This window comes from Typha angustifolia, chromosome 11 (genome assembly GCF_048772165.1).
Source record: "Typha angustifolia cultivar Huaian chromosome 11, ASM4877216v1, whole genome shotgun sequence".
NCBI classification, from domain to species: domain Eukaryota; kingdom Viridiplantae; phylum Streptophyta; class Magnoliopsida; order Poales; family Typhaceae; genus Typha; species Typha angustifolia.
In genome coordinates, this window is record NC_133249.1 from 7,733,068 (window position 1) to 7,751,722 (window position 18,655).

Below are 18,655 nucleotides of genomic sequence, written 5' to 3' on the forward strand. Positions count from 1 at the left end.
TGTTAATATAATATTTGGTAGAGACTCTTGAAAATAAAATATAGTGTTACTATAAGATACACTCTTTTACCTACATATAACTTCCTTGAATTATAAAAAATATCTCAAACACATCTTCTGTTAGGTATTTATTATTTTTTCCATTAATAAATTGTGACATGCAAATTGTATGATGCCGTTAGCTAAGAGACATACTTACCCTTATGTTTTAGAGAGAAGAATAGTGAGAAATTATAGTTATCAAAATACCCTTAATTTCTTACAGGATAATTTTAGTCTTTTTAGCTTTGAGATAATTTCAGTTACCAAAATACTTTGTAATATATATAACATGCAGGTAGTAATATGCAAATAGAACCTGAAGAAGGGCCAGGAACTCCATGAGTCCATGTAGATAGATAGAGCTCCACTCACAGTAAAGCAGCGGCAATGGCGCCCAACGCACTCTTCCTCTTCCCCAACCCTCAAAACCCTTGTCTCTTCCCCTCCTTCCCTCAAACCCTAGCCAACCCCAGACCCTCACCCTTCTCATGCCGCGCTGCACGATCTCCTGCCCCTCCTCCTCCTCCTCCGCCGCCGCCGTCCGCAGCCGAGCCGGAAGGCACCGGCGCCGCCGCTCCCACCCGTGGCGATATCTTCCTCGAGCGCCATTACTCCACGTCCGCTGCCGCCCTAGTCCTTAAACAGAGCAAGACCAAAGATAAAACCAAGAAGAAGAAGAATTCCAAGGCGAAGGCCCCTTCGAACGTCGCTTGCTGCTACGGATGCGGCGCTCCGCTCCAGACTGTTGAATTGGACGCCCCAGGATTTGTCGATTCCGATACCTATGAGTTGGTAAGGATGGGATATCGGATTCACGGTACTTTGATTGGAATAAGTGGTTATGGATTAGGATAATGTGAGAAATCTCAGTCCTTTGAGGCGGAGATGGTCGATGATTGTTTTGTTATTTCTTGTACATCGTAGTTTTCCTGGATGGCATCATTCATGAGTTGCGGCCGCAGTAAATAATTTGTTATGAAGGATGGAATTCTGTATATAATTTGACAAGGGGCTCCTCACATTTCAGATAGCTAAGATCGTTGCAGTTTTGGTTCAAGCAGGATTGTTTTTGATCAAGTGATGATACTCGTTGGAGCACTAAAATCAAAGCTAACTCATTAAACTTTGATTGTACTTACGTTTGTAATGCTTGCATATTTATGATCATCTCTTCATCTCATTTTATCTATCTTGATGATTCTTGTGAAATTTGGCACTATATAACTATATTCAACTTATTAGTTTCTTATTATTTTTCATGCTGTTTTGAATCTTTTGATAGACCACTATTTTACTAAAATACAGAGCTGAATTCTGTTTGGCACATCTTTTTTTCTTACCAATTGCTAGAAAACATCTACATCCATCTTTGATTACTTTGTCACCTTTATGTATATTTGAATTTCACCAAATTCTACGTGCTTTTATCTCTACTGTGTCTTTCTGGTTAAATGCTAAGTAATTTCAACATCTTGAAATGATTTACTGGTTTACATTTTTCTTTTTTGGTCTTGTGTGCAGAAGAAGAGGCACCATCAATTGAAAACTGTTCTTTGTGGGCGGTGTCGACTGTTATCACATGGCAACATGGTAACTGCTGTTGGTGGACATGGTGGCTATCCCGGTGGTAAACAGTTTGTTTCAGCAGATGAGCTTCGGGAAAAACTGTCTCACCTTCGGCATGAGAAAGTGTTAATAGTTAAGCTGGTAATCTATTTGCCTAGGATAAAAACCTAAAGTATTAATCAACAAAAAGATTATAGGATGCCCTCTTATGCAGATTATTCAATACTTCATATTTTATATTCTGTTGAAAATTAATATTTAATAATCAAGCATTAGTCGTGTTATAAGTAGAACCTCAGTACCTCAGTATTACTGGATCTGCTCTTTTTATGCTCCATTTCATTCTGTTGACCTTCAATGTTCTGCAAGGGTAGCTAGCAGAGAGTCTCACCTATGATTATTGGCTTTTAGTATTAAATTTAACTGATATGTTAACATCTCCTTCAAAACATAGCTGAATTCATAGCCAATCATTTTTTAGAAGAATTACCTGGATATATATGACTCTTTTTATTCACTTTTAGTTGTCATTCATAGAGTTCTTGAATCAATAGATGAACCTCCAGTTTCGTTCATTAGATCTTCTGGTGAGCACAATAGAAGTTCTGCTTGAGATAATTGATCTAGGTTGAGCATAGATAATGTATGAGTATTCTTCTAGCACTCAACTTAGATGGAGCATGCTTAGATTCCTCTTAGGTCCCTCACATCTTGCCTTGATATCTTTTATCATATTTTAGAATGTGGATTGATCTTGAACATTTAAACTCATTGTAGATGCTAGCTCTATAGATTTTAATGGCTCAGTAATGAGTATGATACTTAGAAGAAACACATTAATTTATTTTATCAACCTTATGTATTAATTTAAATTTTGTTTAACTATTGTTTCTTTTAATTTTGTTTGATCGAATTGCCTAATTTCTTTGTGTCAACCAGGATTCTAGTACCTAGGCATTAGGTGGCCCCATGCTCTCCGCTCTACTGCCTATAGTCTTTTAACACCTTGTTGGTGTAGCAAACTTTGCAAACAAATTGATGTACATATAGATATATTCTGATAAAACAGTCAGTGCATTAGCTGACATATTTGTTTGAGCATATGCTTGTGATTTACTTGTAAGCTTGATGGGCATTTTGATCTAGAGTGCAGCCAAATGGCCTTCCTTTTCAGTCAGATTGGCAACTATTCTGAAATGTTAGAATGTTAAAATGCTATCTTAGTATAACTTGAAAAATGAAAACTTAGTATAATATTGTTGGGAGTGAGTCTGGAAGTTCTAGAGGGAAATAAGTGGGAAAAGTAAGAGGATATTTTAAAGTTTGATCCTTGGGTGGTTTTATAGATAAATATGTCCTTTAATATTTGTGAAGCTTTTAAATAGTCATATGATGTATCAATGTCCCCTATGTATCCCGCTAGCTGATTCCTTTTGTTTTCCTCTTCTTTTGGCGATAATCTGTAGGTTGACATTGTTGACTTCAATGGCAGCTTTTTGGCGCGTATACGTGATCTTGCTGGTGCCAACCCTATTATACTAGTTATAACAAAGGTAACTTTCCTTCAAATGTTTACCCCTCTAGTGTCATCCATTGTCATCAGGCAATTATAACAACACCTCCCTCCTCCTCCCCCACCCCCCAGGTTGATCTTCTTCCCAGAGAGACAGATTTTAATTGTGTTGGTGACTGGGTTGTTGAAACCGTCATCAAGAAGAAGCTTAAGTAAGAATTTACATTTTGTAGATGTACTTGATCATATAACATTATATTCTTATTCCTCATCTTCTTGAAATCTATTATATGTTTTCACATTGGACTGGTTAGTGAATCAGAAACGTAATTGTTCATCCTTTTATCTATGCACTTGAAGTTTTTATTGGAGCATGGTCAGGTACAATAAATTGTCCCTTAAATTGTCCCTTAAATTGTTGCCTTCATCATTCTGGATCCCAGAGTTGATTTTTTAGGCTATTAGGATGCTTCATTTGTATGGATTGCCTGCATGTTGATTTACATATCTAATGATAAAGATAAGAATCCACCCATGACCATATCTTGAATTTGAAAGACTTGTCTATCCATCAAGCAAGAACAAAGAACTTGTTTTCTCCTTGCTTGAAGAGTCTGAAGTTGGATTTACTTTTAACTTAATCATATAAAGTGAAATAATTGTGCTTTTCACATGTTGCGTTGTTATCCTAGTGGTTATATTTCACACCATTAATTTAATTCACCACAATGTGGTCATTTGCCTTGGCATTGTAATTATATACCACAAATATCGCACGTGCATGTGCTTTTTTCACCCTCTTTTGCTTGCCATGTCAAAGAGGTATTCCGTGATGTTTGTGGCAATATTTGTGTTGTAGAATATTTTAGCGCAGTAGGAAAGGAACCATAAAAGTCTCAAGAAACAATGGAAGAAGGAGAAAAGAACAAAGAAAGAAAGAAAAAAAAAAGAGTTAGAAGCATTGTAGAAAAATAAGTGAAACTATAACTATCAAACTCATCATGGAGAAGCATATGGTATTTTTTGGCCTCACACTAATCAGTCCATGTGCAAGAACACAAGAAGGGAATAGGAAGAGATAAGTATTGTTTGGACTTCCAAACTTTGAATATCCTACTGCTTGTAGACACGTGACACACACACATACGAAGGAAAAGAAGAGAACTCCTCTTTTTCTTTATATCTTGAAAGAAAGAAACAACAAGTACCTCCATCCTGTTCCTTGTGGGGTGGAAGATGATTCCTTAAGAAAAACAAAATCTCTAGTTTTGATAGTCAAAAGGATCTCATCCAGATCAGTATCATAAAAACCTAACCAGCTTATAACTACTTGATCCAAAATGCCTTAATTCAAAGACTAAATTAGTCCCAAATAGTAAAGCTAAGGAAGTATATGGAAATGACTCAAGTTTTAAAGGAAAAATTTAAAGAAGTAAACATAAATAAGCCAAATCCTAACTCCTAACTAGGATTGACTCAAATAGGACATACAAGACTAATTTTTTTGACTTGTGGGATAAATTTGAGATAGAACAAAAAGTTTTATCCTTTGCTGTCTCTTAAATTTGTAATTTTGTCATGTAGCATGGATTTCACATAATTTTACAAATTTTAGTTTGTTAAATAACTATTAGAACTCCTATTTTGTTTCTTCTGTGCATCTACTTTTTCAATAGTAGTTTTAATTTGCCTCAAGGTGAGATGATAATTTCCTATCAATGAGCTATTCTTGGTAAATTAATGGAATTATCAAAGAGACTCTCATTTAATATGCCTTATAATTGCAGCGTCCTCAGTGTCCATTTGACTAGTTCAAAGTCCTTGGTTGGAATTGCTGGAGTTATATCAGAGATTCAAAAGGAGAAAAAGGTCCATTGTTTAATTACTTCTTGTCTATGATATTTTATTAATCTATGCATCCTTTTACATCATTTTTTTTTTCTCTTCAAGCTCAAATTTTATAAATTTCTGTTTAGTTTTACTGGTTTTTCATTCCCTCACATATTATACCTCAAAACTGGCATTAACCTTTTTAGTTTCAAAAGGCTTGCTTTGTGCGATGTCCTACCAATTCTCCTAAAGGAACTATTTTCCTTCTTTTTGCCTTGTTTGCTGTCCAGTAGTAAACTTTTAGTTAGACAAGAATATTGACAGATGATAAAGTGTTCCATTAAAGTAAGTAAAAGATTTTTTTATAAATAAGATCAAAGTGGATATTTTAAAAATAGCCATGTCATTTGATTTTTCTTCAAACATGAGTTTAAAGCCAATTTCTAGAAGGTTCATGTCTTGTTTCCCAGTTTCAACTGATCTCGATCCCACCCCAAAACCTGTTGTTGGCTGGTTTTGGTCAATCCCATTTCAGTCACATTTTGACTAGATCGGTCGAAACCACCTAATATGGGTTAGTGAAATGGGTGGGATCCAGCCGAAAGGCCACAACAAACCCTATTTGTGTTTGTTGCTAAGCTAGCATCTACCTTCTCTCTCTTCCATACTCCACCCAAGCAAAGTCCTCTGACCTAGATCTATTGAAGTAGATGTTTGGCGAGCTCCTTCTTTGACGGATCTGGCGACACCGTACTCTTGACAATCGTAGGTAAATCTTTGTTCTTTCTTTTTGCCTTCTTTTATAGTTTTTTTCGTTTCTCCTCTCTTTTGCAACTTCACCTTGTCTCTCTCCAGCGAGATTCTCTCTCTCCTTTGTCTCCATCTCTGCTATAGAATAGAGAGCATGCAAATACGCGTGCGCATGAGAGAGATGTGGCAAATAGGGAGAAAGAGAGGAGAGAGTGGATGAGAAGGGATTTTTTTTTTATTTGTCAGAGAGGGAGAGATGTAGAGAAACTAAGAAATTAGTTTTTTTAATATTTAGATTTCGTCTGTGAGTAATTTGTATTTTCCTACTTTTTTGTTTTATTAATTTTAGAATTTTTCTTGCACTCATAAAAATATAAAATAAAGTTTAGAATTTTTTACATAATTAAAAAGTAGTCCAATACTATTGATACTAATCATATTTTTGGGCGGTCGATCTTTATCCCGATACTTTTCATGTTGATATAGTCATAACATAACTGTCCTTTTGGAGCCTCACATATTTGTGTTGTGCTCTAGTCGACCTTATATTGTTAGCAAAAGCACTTGATTCAACATGATTATTTCCAAATTGCTACCTGCCTTTGTTATTGTAAAAGATCGTTTCTTGTTCAACAATTTATAAATTGACTCGGTTTTGCAATGTGCGAAAATTACCTTTGATTATTTTGTCATTGGTTTCCATCAATTTACAAGAAATATACATTCTATGTTTTTGGCTATGCCATTTTATAGAAACTTGTTAGTGGTTACTTATCTTGGGCATAAAAGGATAAAAGTTATCATGGTCTGCAACAAGAAAATCCTTGCTGAGTGGACTAGGAGAACTTCCTTTGTAATAACAGTAGCTGCGCCAGTGAAAGATCATGGGCAAATGCTAAGAAAATACTCTCCCATGTAGGGGCAGGTCCGAAACCCCCTTGGCTATGCATAGCTCTGCCATGCTGCTGCCATCTGAGTCCAACCTATGAGTTTGACCAGAGGATCCTGATTTTTCTTAGAGAGTTTCTTTGCTCTCTTAATCACCTTACGATAAAGCAATGAAGATGAATGATAAACACCTGCGACAAAATCAGTCAATAACAAGTTGGCATCCAATGATCCTACCACAACATTCTAGGACAACATCATCGCTGGAGGGCATTGGGCTACTTTAAATGTGCACTCCTATCCTTCTCCAACTGTAACTATTTCCCTTATAGTGATGTTAGGCTATGTGCCTATATCTGCTACCTCCCAACAATGGTCTGGAAAATCTTGAAAACATGTACACCAAAGAAAGTTCATCATCCTTGGGAAAGAATTAACTGAGCAATAATGTTGGCCTTCAGTCAGTGACAGTGCAACTTTTGAACTCGACTAGGTACTATGCAAGAATACTCCTTTAACATTGTCAAAGTAAGGCATCAATATGATAATGTTAATTCAATTTGGTCCTTACTTTCCTACATTCTCAAAAAAGGAAAGAAAATGTTTGATTGAAGATGCTCTTAAATGGAAAGTTTCTTCAGGATTGTAGGGGTACATTGTTACAGTGGCATACGTGCTGAATTACATTACTCATGATACTGTATTCTAGTAGCTCTTCACCATATAGGTTGTTAAGATTGAGCCAACTCTGCATGACCTAGACAACGCTTTCGATCTAAATTTCTGATTCATGACTGATGGCATCCAAAAAGCCTTCATGACAATGCCTTTTGTGTTTCCTATATATCTATCAATACCTTTGCATCGTCAATATATCTTTTGTATTACATAGTCATATTTCAACTTCAAGTGAGTGTCATGTATGATCCCTTATGGAATGCATAATTTGCTGTGTTCTCTGTTGGATAATGCAAAATTGTGTACCTTAATGGTCTTGGTCTTATCATGGTCATTTAGTTCTAACATTAGGGTTAAGAGGTCAAAATGTCATGTTAAACTGAGCTATGCTGTTACAAATGTTGAAAGTTAGTACATAGTTAGGCTTTCTGTGGTTGCTCCCCTTATTAAAGTTATTTTATATAGGTTATAACTTGGGTTATCTTATGGTGGGGTATCTATCGTCAAGGAAGTTCATCTAGAATAATCTCAAGGAGACTTTCCATTTTCATTTTTTATTTTATGCTATAAGAGTTGAAGATCTTTCATTTAGGTCCATGGCACATTTTTTTCCATCACTGTGGTGCTGGTAAACTATATCTATCCCTTATAGCAGGCTCTATATCTTTACTTGCCAGTCTGCCAAAATGTGTTGGCAGTATGCTTCTCAACTGGGTAGCACCTCCCAAGTCATGATATTTCCGGTACTTGAATCCAACAATTTTTGACTCCATCAATTATTTTGAATTCATATACTAAAACCTTGTGGATATTCATCTCTACAAAATTTTATAATCATAGCTCAAATAAAGGCAGGTCTTGGAACTTAATTAACTTAGTCAATTTGATGTTGATATGTGAAAGTATGGTTATATCTGTATATGTAATGTTTCCTTATGTCATTACAAATTGTGATGAGCAAGGCTACAATTGGGTAGCCATAATTCTCTGTAGTTTGTTATTTTTCCTTTCCTTTTTTTTTCTCAACATGGTTTTAGGGACAAGAAGAGTTGCTTGCAAAGTTCTTTTCTCATCTACTTATATTTAACTCTTAGCTTGTTTGGAAATAATGTCTACTCATGGTGATTCATTCCTTTGGTGCAGGGCCGGGATGTCTACATTCTGGTAAGCAATTCGTTTAGTATATAGTTGGAATATTAATTTCTGCAAGAAATATTGTTGAAATGGTATCTCGGCAACATTTATATTATGTGACCTTTGTTATTTTGTCATCTTCCTGAAGCATCAAAGTGATATTACTTAACATATCTACTCTTGATAATAAGCTATTTATGAAGTATGATATTTGAGGAGTTGATTGTCGCTCTTTGATGTTTGATAAGAATAGCATTTAAAGAGCTTCTCCTGGAGTTTTTCCACAATGCTGGTTTTACGCACTCTCTCACGCTATTATATCAATTATCAAGTACAGGTCTTGTTTGACTTAATAATGTACTTTGTCCATTGTTTGCCAAATTCACAGGCATTCACTATGACGTTTTGATGTGAAACAAATGGATCGTTAGGATTCTAGGAGCAATAATGGTGAAAGAAAGAGAAAAAGAATGAGGTTTCACACCCAAAACTCACATTGGAGATCTCAAAAATATTTCATTTCTTCGTTAACCTCGATTGAGTAAACAGTTGGTCTATTTATAGATCTTACAAATGATAATAAGTAAATAACACCCTAAACAATTGCGAAAAAGTAAATATAACCCTAAACACCATAAATAGCAAATGTATAATAAAAATACTTGACTTAAGACTAATTTCCTGAAGGAAGAACTGCACTGATACACGTGCCTGTGTAATATGTCATTGATGTCCGCATCACATTTGCTTTCTTCTATGCATCTTCGTAAGCTAAAATATCCAAATTGTAGTGGCTCTAGAAATTCTTTTATTATCCTCGAATTTAAAAAAAAAATCTAGATTAAAATGATTATCATCAGACAGGGAAGCTACAGAAAGAAGAGAACATGACTTTCCTCTTGAAGAATATGTTGCTATCTTTTGTATCTTATTCAATGCTTTTTATGACTTTAAGTCTACAGTCTAATATTTTCTTGTCTGCTTGTTCTGGTTTTCTGAGCCTTTCATGTACAATATTTTGCAACTCATTATACAATTATTTTTATTACTACTTTCGGATTTTTGCCATTTATATGAATTAAGTACTATGGAATGCATTTCTAATGAATTGAGGCATTCAGATGGAAAGATTTTTTCTTAATGGGCAAGAAGTATCTAGGAGTATTTTGTTATCTTGGATCTATAATATTAAGATGTTTGATATATTTAGTTAGGGTCCTTTCTTATTGCATTAGTTATTAGTTTTCATTAATATAAATTTTCTGTAGATCGTGTTCGAACGTGTTTGGGGCGGTTCGAATGCATTTGTGAACACCTGCATCAGGTTCGTAAATACAGAGAACACGAAATGTGCGTTCGAACGCGGTCGGACGTGTTTAAACATCTGCATCACGTTCGCATCGACAGAGAACGTCTTTTGTGCGTTTGAACGCGATAGGCGGGAATCTTCTAGAATTAGGGTTAATAATTGTATTTTGGCTTGTTGGCTAGCCTCTATAAAGGTATGGATGGTAGCCAAAATCATTATGCTATTGGATTATTGGTTTCTTGCCTCTCTATCTTCTCTCTACCCTAACCTCCCTCTTCCCTCTTTACCAACCTATCACCTCTACCATTGGTAAAGTCTCTCATAACTTCTAATCTCTCTCGTTTGTCAAGTTCTCCATCTTTCTTTGGAATCTTAACCACTTCTTCCCCTTCGTCTTTATCCCGTAAACCACATCGACAAACCACCCTCATCTCCATTAACAACTATAACTCTAACATTCACTCCACCTATCACCACCACCATCATCCGCAATATATCGTGTTTTCGTCCCAGTTGCAGTTCGGATCTGCGAAGAATGTAAATACGAAAAACGTAGATCAGGGAGTTACGAATCGATTCCACTTGGTTTTGTAATTTTCTAACTACGAGAGAATATTTGGTAAATATTTTCCCTCGGTTGCGCGGACTACTTTCCAAAATAAATCCAGATCTTGAAGGAATTATTCTGTAGCCTATCATTGGTATCGGAGCCTATCTTTTGGTAGCGTAGAACTCTATCAATGTGTAAATGAGACCATACAATTAGAGCTAGATGGTTAGAATAGAGGAGTCTCTTTGGTATGTTTTTTGATCATCATGTAGCTCTTTAAAGAAAAGCAACTATGAATAAGATATGCAAAAGTTGAGTGCAGAACTGTAGATGTACTATGTAGAAATGTGATAAGTGGAATCACTAAAACAAGAAGAATAAGAAATGAGTTTAGTTAAGCCCTGACACAAGTTACATAGTAGCAACTATAACGGTAAATAATAGGAGAATCGTGGTTAGGATGTTTCCAATGGAGACACATGGTGCACTGGTACAGAGAGTGATTTTATTGATCTAGAAGTTTCCTTAAGAGAGAATGGAAGGCCAAACTGTCATTGGAGCAAGTAGTAACACTTCATTTTGCAAAGAACCCTTATATTCGATAGAGCCAAATGGAAGAAAAGTATCCATGTTGCCAACCACAAATATTTGGAACTAACAATATATTGTTGTATTGTATGAATTTAGTACCATTTGGTTAACTTAATATTCTCAATTGATCAATGGTATGGAGATTTCTCTTCAAAATCAAGTAAATCAGGAAATCAGGACTAATATTTTGAGTATGGATGGCTGTGCCGACGGCGTACCAGCATGTGACACGAGGGGTACTGCACGGCACCCCTCCTAATAGCTTTGCCGCTCATCATCGACCTCGTCGTCAAGTTACCCGTCAACAATCGTCGCTCGCCACTCGCTGATCACCACTCACCGTCGCTTCGTCGAGTGCCCTGATCCGGATCTGCAACTTAAGTTTTTAACCCCTCCTCTCTCTCTCTCTCTCTCAATCTCTCTTCTCTCTCGGGCTAGGGTGCCGTTGCCGGATTTGGATTCGGATCCGCATCTTAAGTTTTAAAACCCCCCTTTCTCTCTCTCTCTCGATCTCTCTTCTCTCTCGGGCTAGGGCACTCGACGAAGCGACGGCGACCGCAAGCGGTGAGCGATGGCAACAGTGATTGCAAAGGCGAAGGTGAGTATTCCTTGTCTTTTTCTCTCCTTCTCTTATGTGTCTTGCCGTGCCGTGCCGTGCCGGCCGGTGGTCGGCATGGCCATTGTTGATTTTGAGATCTTACTAGAAGATGTAAGTGATTTTTCTTTCCTTGACATAGTTTCATTCATTTGAAATGTTTGGAGTCATTGAATTACTAGATAGAATTTGGTAATTTCTGAAATCATTATAAATAACTCAATTAGTTTTTCAAGTTCTCATCTTCTATTAGTATGTTGTGATAAATTTTGTTAATTGACAATGTGTAGTAATCACCTTAGACTTTTGCTATAGCATGGACAATTTCTATAAAATGGCTATAAGATCGAATTATGGAAGAGAATGTTGTGCAGCTAAGAAATAAGATAGCAAAGGTGAGTGCAACAAAGATGAGGATGTACTATGCAGAAATGCAGTATATGGAATAACTAGAACAAGAAGAATAAGAAGTGAGCTCAGTTGAGCCCTGACACAAGTTACATAGCAGCACCTATCAATGATAAGTTATAGGAGAATCATTTGAGGTGGTTAGGACGTCTTCAATGAAGACACATGATGCACTAGTATTAAAAGAGTGATTTGTTGAGCTAAAAGTTTCCTTAAGAGAGAATGGAAGGCCAAAACTGACGTTGAAGTAGTGACACTTCATTTTGCAAAGAACCCTTATATTTGATAGAGCTAAATGGAAGAAAAGGATCCATGTTGCTGACCACAGATAGTTGGAACTAGCAATTTCTTGTTGTCCTATTGTATGAATTTAGTACCATATGGTTACCCTATTATTATCAGTTGATCAATTCAATGGAGATTCCTCTTCAAATTCAAGTAAGAAATCAGGACTGGTATTTTGAGATCTTACCAGAAGATGTACCAGACAACAATCAGAGATGTTTCTTTCCTTGAGATAATTTCAATTAGTTGAGATGTTTGAATTGTCATTGACTATTGATTCATCGTGTTTTTCTTAGTAAGGCATAATCTGACAATGATGACTGTGATCAAAGTTATGAAGAGTTATGTTCTTGTAAATGACAAAATAACTTACAAAGATGATCTAGAGGGGGGAAGGGTTGTCTATCAAGATTGTGGGAAATAAACAAAATATAAATTACCATATAGAAATCTGGTAATGTCTGAAATTGTTATGAATAACTCAATTAGCTTTCGCGTTCTCATCTTATATTCGTTAGTTGTGATAAACTTGGTTACTTGGTAAGTAAGTTCAGAAAATTGAGGTGTATCAATCACCTTAGACTTTTGCTAGCATGGATTTCTTTTGTTGTGGTTCTTTGTTATTGTATCTTTTCCCAGCACTTTCTATGGTTTCTGTTGGCAGGCAAATATGCTTATGACAAATTCTTTCTTTTATTTTATTTTTAAATGCGAAAATCTTGTTTCTTGCAATCAATCGACATGATCAGTTTCCATTTTATACAAGTAATGTTTCATGTGTGCAGTTTGATATCTGCTTATATGTAAAATTGCATTGTTTCCACCATTGTTACAGGGATCAGCAAATGTTGGGAAATCTGCATTCATCAGTGCTGTGCTTAGTATGTCTTAACACAACACCAACTTACATTATTATATATATTAGATGAGTTTATGTTCTGTAATTTCTTTTATCATCCATTTCCAACTGAAAGGTTGATAAAATAGTTGAAATGTGAGAGGTTCTTAACAGAAACTCATTTTTTGTCTTGACTTTTATAATTTACTAATGAAGGATCTGCACTATTCCTTGAGAGAGAGATGGCCATCTACAACAAAATTGATTACTGACAAAACGTTTTTATTTTTACAAAAAATTATGATCTATGGAAAACTAAATGAAGTTAGTAGTTAAATTAATAAATTGTTACTTAACTATCCAATTTCTTAAGGTAAAATATTATTGTCATGTGTCTCCAATACTTATTGAATAATTTCTAGAGTCGTAGGAAAAAAAAAAACCAAATTGAAAGAGGCGCTACTATCTCTCATATCCTGTTAGGTTAGATCTCGGAAGGATTCTATTACAATAATTGTTAAGATAATATGTTACTTTCTGGGGAACAATTTATAGATTTGAAGGAAACCTAAATGTGGAGTATGTGTAAAGGACCAACAAACTATTGACCCCATAAGTAGGCATGTTGAGGCCTTAATGATACCATTTATTCAGCTGAGAATTTTAGCTAGTATAGGTTTCCATATTGATGCAATATCCTGTCTTCCATATTTATGTGTTGTATAATTAGCTTTCTTATCATATTTCATTGTTCTGATGGAAATATCTTTTTATATGAACATGTGCATCCTCTTGCATATTTTTGCCTATCTACTGTATGTGCACTGTGACTATTAGGCACCTTGATAGTCTGCATACTGCTACTGCTTTTCAGATAATCAGTTGTGGCTTAAATGGGCATTTATTTGGGCAGAGGAGAGTTGCAACAAGTGACTACCTGACCTCTCTAATATTAGGGTACCTTTTACGATGGAAACTACCAATCTTCACTACCATGTTAATCCACTAGTGTAGATTGTTATATTTTAGATAGTTTAGGGAGAAGATATGTGCTTTTAATTTTCAGGGATGTAATGTGGTACTAGGTCATTATTTCTGGGGATGAGAAAGGCAATTTGGTCAAAAAAATTGTATACTATTGCTTCAATAAATTATATGGGCATGCTAATCAGGTTAGCCCTTTGTGTGGTAACATAGGGACCATAAGTGCATATCTGGCAGCCTATGAGGGTTGATGATCTGGTTTTAAAGCAATGTGCAGCACCGATACACAATTATAAGTGTACCAAAAAGTTATGCGTGCGAGTATCTAGTTTGGTTTAAATGATTCAACTGCTTCTGTCAACATGATTTACTAGGGATTCAAATGCATAGCATTGAATCCTGTTATCATTGTGTCTCCTCAATTATTCATTGTCATCCTGTCACGTGTCAGTAATTTGTGAGAAAACTGATAACATGTTCTTTATCCTTTTTGATTAATGAATTGTAAGTTTCTCCTCATTATCATTTGATTAAGGTCGTAGTATTTACTTGCCACCAGCTTAGGTGTGTCATATGGCATGGGTCGGCATGAGATATGCCACTCAGCACTGCCAATTGCCGGTCAACACATAAATCATTTGTTCGTACTATGTAATAAGATGCTAAATTATAATTTTCCAATTTTTTTGGACCATTTATTCATTAACGATCTAGAGGGTGTCTTGTGGTGTGACAGTAAAATTTGCTCCTTACATTTAAGAGACATGGATTCGAGTCTTAGAAACAACCTCTTTAGGAATTCAGGCAAGGCTATGTATATATGCCCTCTTAAAACCCAGCATAGGTGGGAGCCTCATGCACTAGGGTGCCCTTTCTAGTCATAACCATTATCAAGCATTAAGCTTTGTCATTATAATTGTCTAGTATATATATTCGCACTTACACTGTTAATACTCATCACCTTCTTGTTTGATTGACTCATTGTATGATCTGTTGATAAGTTTCTAGATCATTATAATTAATGTCATAATCAGTCGAATATTTGGTACTAAATATAGTATATGTTCCTCAGCAAAATGTGCAAATAGGTAGGAGCCAACAACTTCAGGATGCAACATATTGTAGATTTGGAGCTTTTACTAGTATAGCAATGCAAGATATTGGAATTTTAGAGGAACTCTGGAAAATAATTCTTTTTTCAGTGTCATATACAAAGAGTACTGATATAAGCTCGCAATTGGTTTTTCATTGTGCTTGAAAGTTGACAATACTTCCTGTTACTGTAGGGATGATGGCACAAAAGGATCCAGTGGCTGCAGCAGCTCAGAAGTATAAGCCAATGCAATCTGCTGTTCCTGGAACTACATTAGGCCCTATTCAAATTGAAGCCTTTCAAGGAGGAGGGGTAAGTTAGAGAATTGCTTCTATTGTATGCTTATAAATATCATTATTATGTGTTGGTACTTCTATAAATGTGTAAATTGTCATGCAAAAGAAATGCTCTAGTCATCTCAAAGTAGTTACCAGCTTTGACATTTATAATCCTGAACTTTTTAAATACATCAAGATACTAACAGTCAAATATATTACTTTATACTTGTCTACTCGTATTGGCATGCAAATAGCCATTTGTTGCCAAATATTCATCTCCTCAATGTAATTTTCTGATGCAAATCAGTTTTCTAAATTGCTTGCAGTGTTCATCCTTTTGTAGTCTGTTCCTCATCCAATAGTTTATAGATCCAATAGAGAAAGATCGGTCTTAGTCAGTAGAGTTCAGTTTGTGGTTCTGGCTATCTCCTTTGAACATTTTATTTGTCGGTTTCAGTTGTTGGGCAATTTATCTGAAATTGGCAAAGCTGGCTATATAGGTAATTCCAGATTCAACTTTAAGTTATTGGTGAGATTTCAGTATTTTTCCATTTGCAGCCAACCAATATCAACCCAAGAAACATATTTTCGTCTCGCTTTTCTATCTGTCCTACTTATTGATCAAAATTATAGCACCTTATCTCTTTCCTCGCAATCTGTAGCCTAATTTGTAATAGCACTTGATTAAAACTAAGGAGGTGTGATGGTGTGTAAAATTCTTTAACTACAATTATGTTTTTCTGGACTTGTGTGATAATAGAGAGCTCTTGCCATCGAAGACGACTGTCATGCTTACCACAATTGCATGTAGTGGCAGTTGCCCTTAGCATTTGCATAATCCACCCCTGAGTTTTATTTGTTTTTGAGAGATTTCATTCGCTAAGGTGACATAAACTTTCCTGATTTATCCTATTTTCTGAAATCTTCTATCATTTGTTTCTTATTATCTGAATTAATTTTGATTTTTCTGTATATAAAATATTCAAAAATTTTGACAACACCAAATTCATAGTTCAAATTGCAGAAAGTGGCCAAAGTTTGGTATCATTTTGTTTCTTTAAGGGTCCAAAACTGATAGAAAAACTCACCTGCAATGAAGATATGACAGTCAGTTGATTCCTCCATTTTGTTTCTTTAACAGTATGAAAGTAGAAAATGTTAGTCTGCCTTATTTTCTGGTTTTCCAAATTGGTATTTCCTATAATACCTTTTGTAGTAATGCTAGTGAAAGTTTGCATTTCCAATTGAAGTGTGAATATTGGCATTATTATGTATGACAGAGCTTATACGACACACCTGGAGTGCATCTTCACCATAGGCAAGCAGCAGTTGTTCATTCTGACGACCTGCCTTTTCTTGCGCCTCAGAGTCGTTTGAGGGGACAATCTTTCCCTGTACGTTGACTTTTCATTCCATAAGATGTTCTGCATCATCCATAGTACCATATGCTAATCTTATTTTCCAGATTAAATTGTTATATTCAGGCTTCTACAGTTAAGGTTCCAGTGACATATACAAATGATGCTGCATTGAATGGGACTTCACTATTTTGGGGTGGGCTAGTTCGCATCGATGTTATTAAGGTATTCAAATAATTGGCTTGGATTTTGAAGTACTCAAATTATTTCGTCAAATTCCATGAATCTGTAATTGCTGCTTATTAATGGGTTATGCAGGTTCGTCCTGAGACACGTCTGACATTCTATGGACCCAAAAAGTTACAGATTCATGCGGTTCCAACTGTTGAAGCAGACGAGTTTTATCAAGTATGTTGGCAGTAAATTTTCTAAAGCAATTCGTACTTCTTAGTAGCTTGTTCCATATTCATTTCTGTCTTCTCTGTTAAACTTTGCATTATTTACATGCCCTGCAAACTTTCTTTACCTTCATTCATATGTTATTTCTCTCATGCACAGCTTTCAATATGTGCTTCTTGTGTCATCTAGTTTGTCAAAAGTACATAGTATTAGTTTTTTTTTTTTTCTGATGATCTTCTAGCTCCTGTAATATTACCTGTCCTGTAAGTTTTTCTTTTAAAGTTGTTCAATTGCTAGTAATATACAATAAATTAACAGTTCAAATAGTAATCTACAGAGAAGTGCAAAAAGATTTAACTGCAGACCGTGTCACTCAGGCACATACCACCACTCTACATGGTAATGACATGCAAAATTCTACATAATGTGACAGAGAAGACCCCATGCTGTGTGAAAGATGGAGAAATCAAGTCCGGCTGTGTTATTATTAACTAGACAGCTAGGCACCCATATCCTTAATGGATGACTTGGTCAATAAATAGATACAAGGACTTTATGGGAACTCCATAATTGTTGATCATTACTGTTGGTGGCATACTTTATAGGAACTAAGTGACCTCGCCAGACCTTGTGTTATAATATGTTAAATCTAGTTTATGATTCATCCTTCCTGCATGAAATATAATTTGACTTTGTTTCATTTCAATCCCAAAATACCATCTTTCTTGCTGAATTTTTCCAGAAAGAACTTGGAACTACTTTGACACCCCCAACTGGTAAAGACAGATCAGAAATCTGGCCAGGACTTCAAGCTGTGCGCACGTTGCAGATAAAATATGAGGACCAGAACAGGTATTGGTTTGTGGCCTGAACTCTTGAGACTTTCAGAATATCTTTTACTGCTTGAAGCCCTGAAACTTTTGACAGCAAAAAGTGGGAAAAAAAATTTCATGCTTAATTTTTTTTGTCTTGGTTACTGTTCACGGTTACACAGTATGTTCTTGATCATTTGGAACACTGGAAATGAGATCTATATCTTATTTTTGGTACAAAAAAAGTGATCTATTAATCAGAAAATTGGAAAATATAGAAAGAAATTACGAAAACTCAAGCAGCGATTTAAAGTCATGATTTTTAGCAGTTTAAACTTCTTGTGCAGGCCTGCTTGTGACATTGCAATCTCTGGTCTCGGATGGATAACCGTTGAACCATTTGGTGGGCAACATGAGACTTTTGATACGAACAATCTTAGAGAAGGAACCGGCGAACTGCATTTCGCCGTTCATGTGCCCAAGCCAGTGGAGATCTTTGTCCGGCCTCCTCTACCAGTAGGTAAAGCTGCTGCGCAGTGGTATGAGTATCAAGATTTGTCAGAAATGGAGCAAGAGAAGAGACCTAAATGGTACTACTGATTTTTTCTTTTTCTAAGTACTAGTGATGTTCCAGGCTGTGGAACTCTTTGCTGCCTGTTTTCTTTTTTCTTTTCCTTTGCGTGTACTTTTGAAAATAAGAAAGTTATCTGTAGTCTGTGGGGCATTTTCTACCCCAGCTTGCTTTCTCTAACAG

General features: G+C 35.7%; 1 protein-coding gene across 1 annotated transcript; it reads left to right on the forward strand.

Moving 5' to 3' along the window:
* Positions 1-361: 361 nt before the first annotated feature.
* LOC140770064 (putative nitric oxide synthase) lies at positions 362-18,654 on the forward strand. The gene is made up of 13 exons (XM_073111052.1): positions 362-834; positions 1,564-1,749; positions 3,075-3,161; positions 3,254-3,333; positions 4,909-4,990; positions 8,411-8,431; positions 12,975-13,020; positions 15,248-15,366; positions 16,613-16,726; positions 16,817-16,915; positions 17,009-17,098; positions 17,832-17,941; positions 18,249-18,654. The coding sequence occupies exons 1-13, from the start codon at positions 430-432 to the stop codon at positions 18,499-18,501; spliced, it is 1,692 nt and encodes a 563-aa protein (XP_072967153.1). The 5' UTR covers positions 362-429; the 3' UTR covers positions 18,502-18,654.
* The last annotated feature ends 1 nt before the right edge of the window (position 18,655 follows it).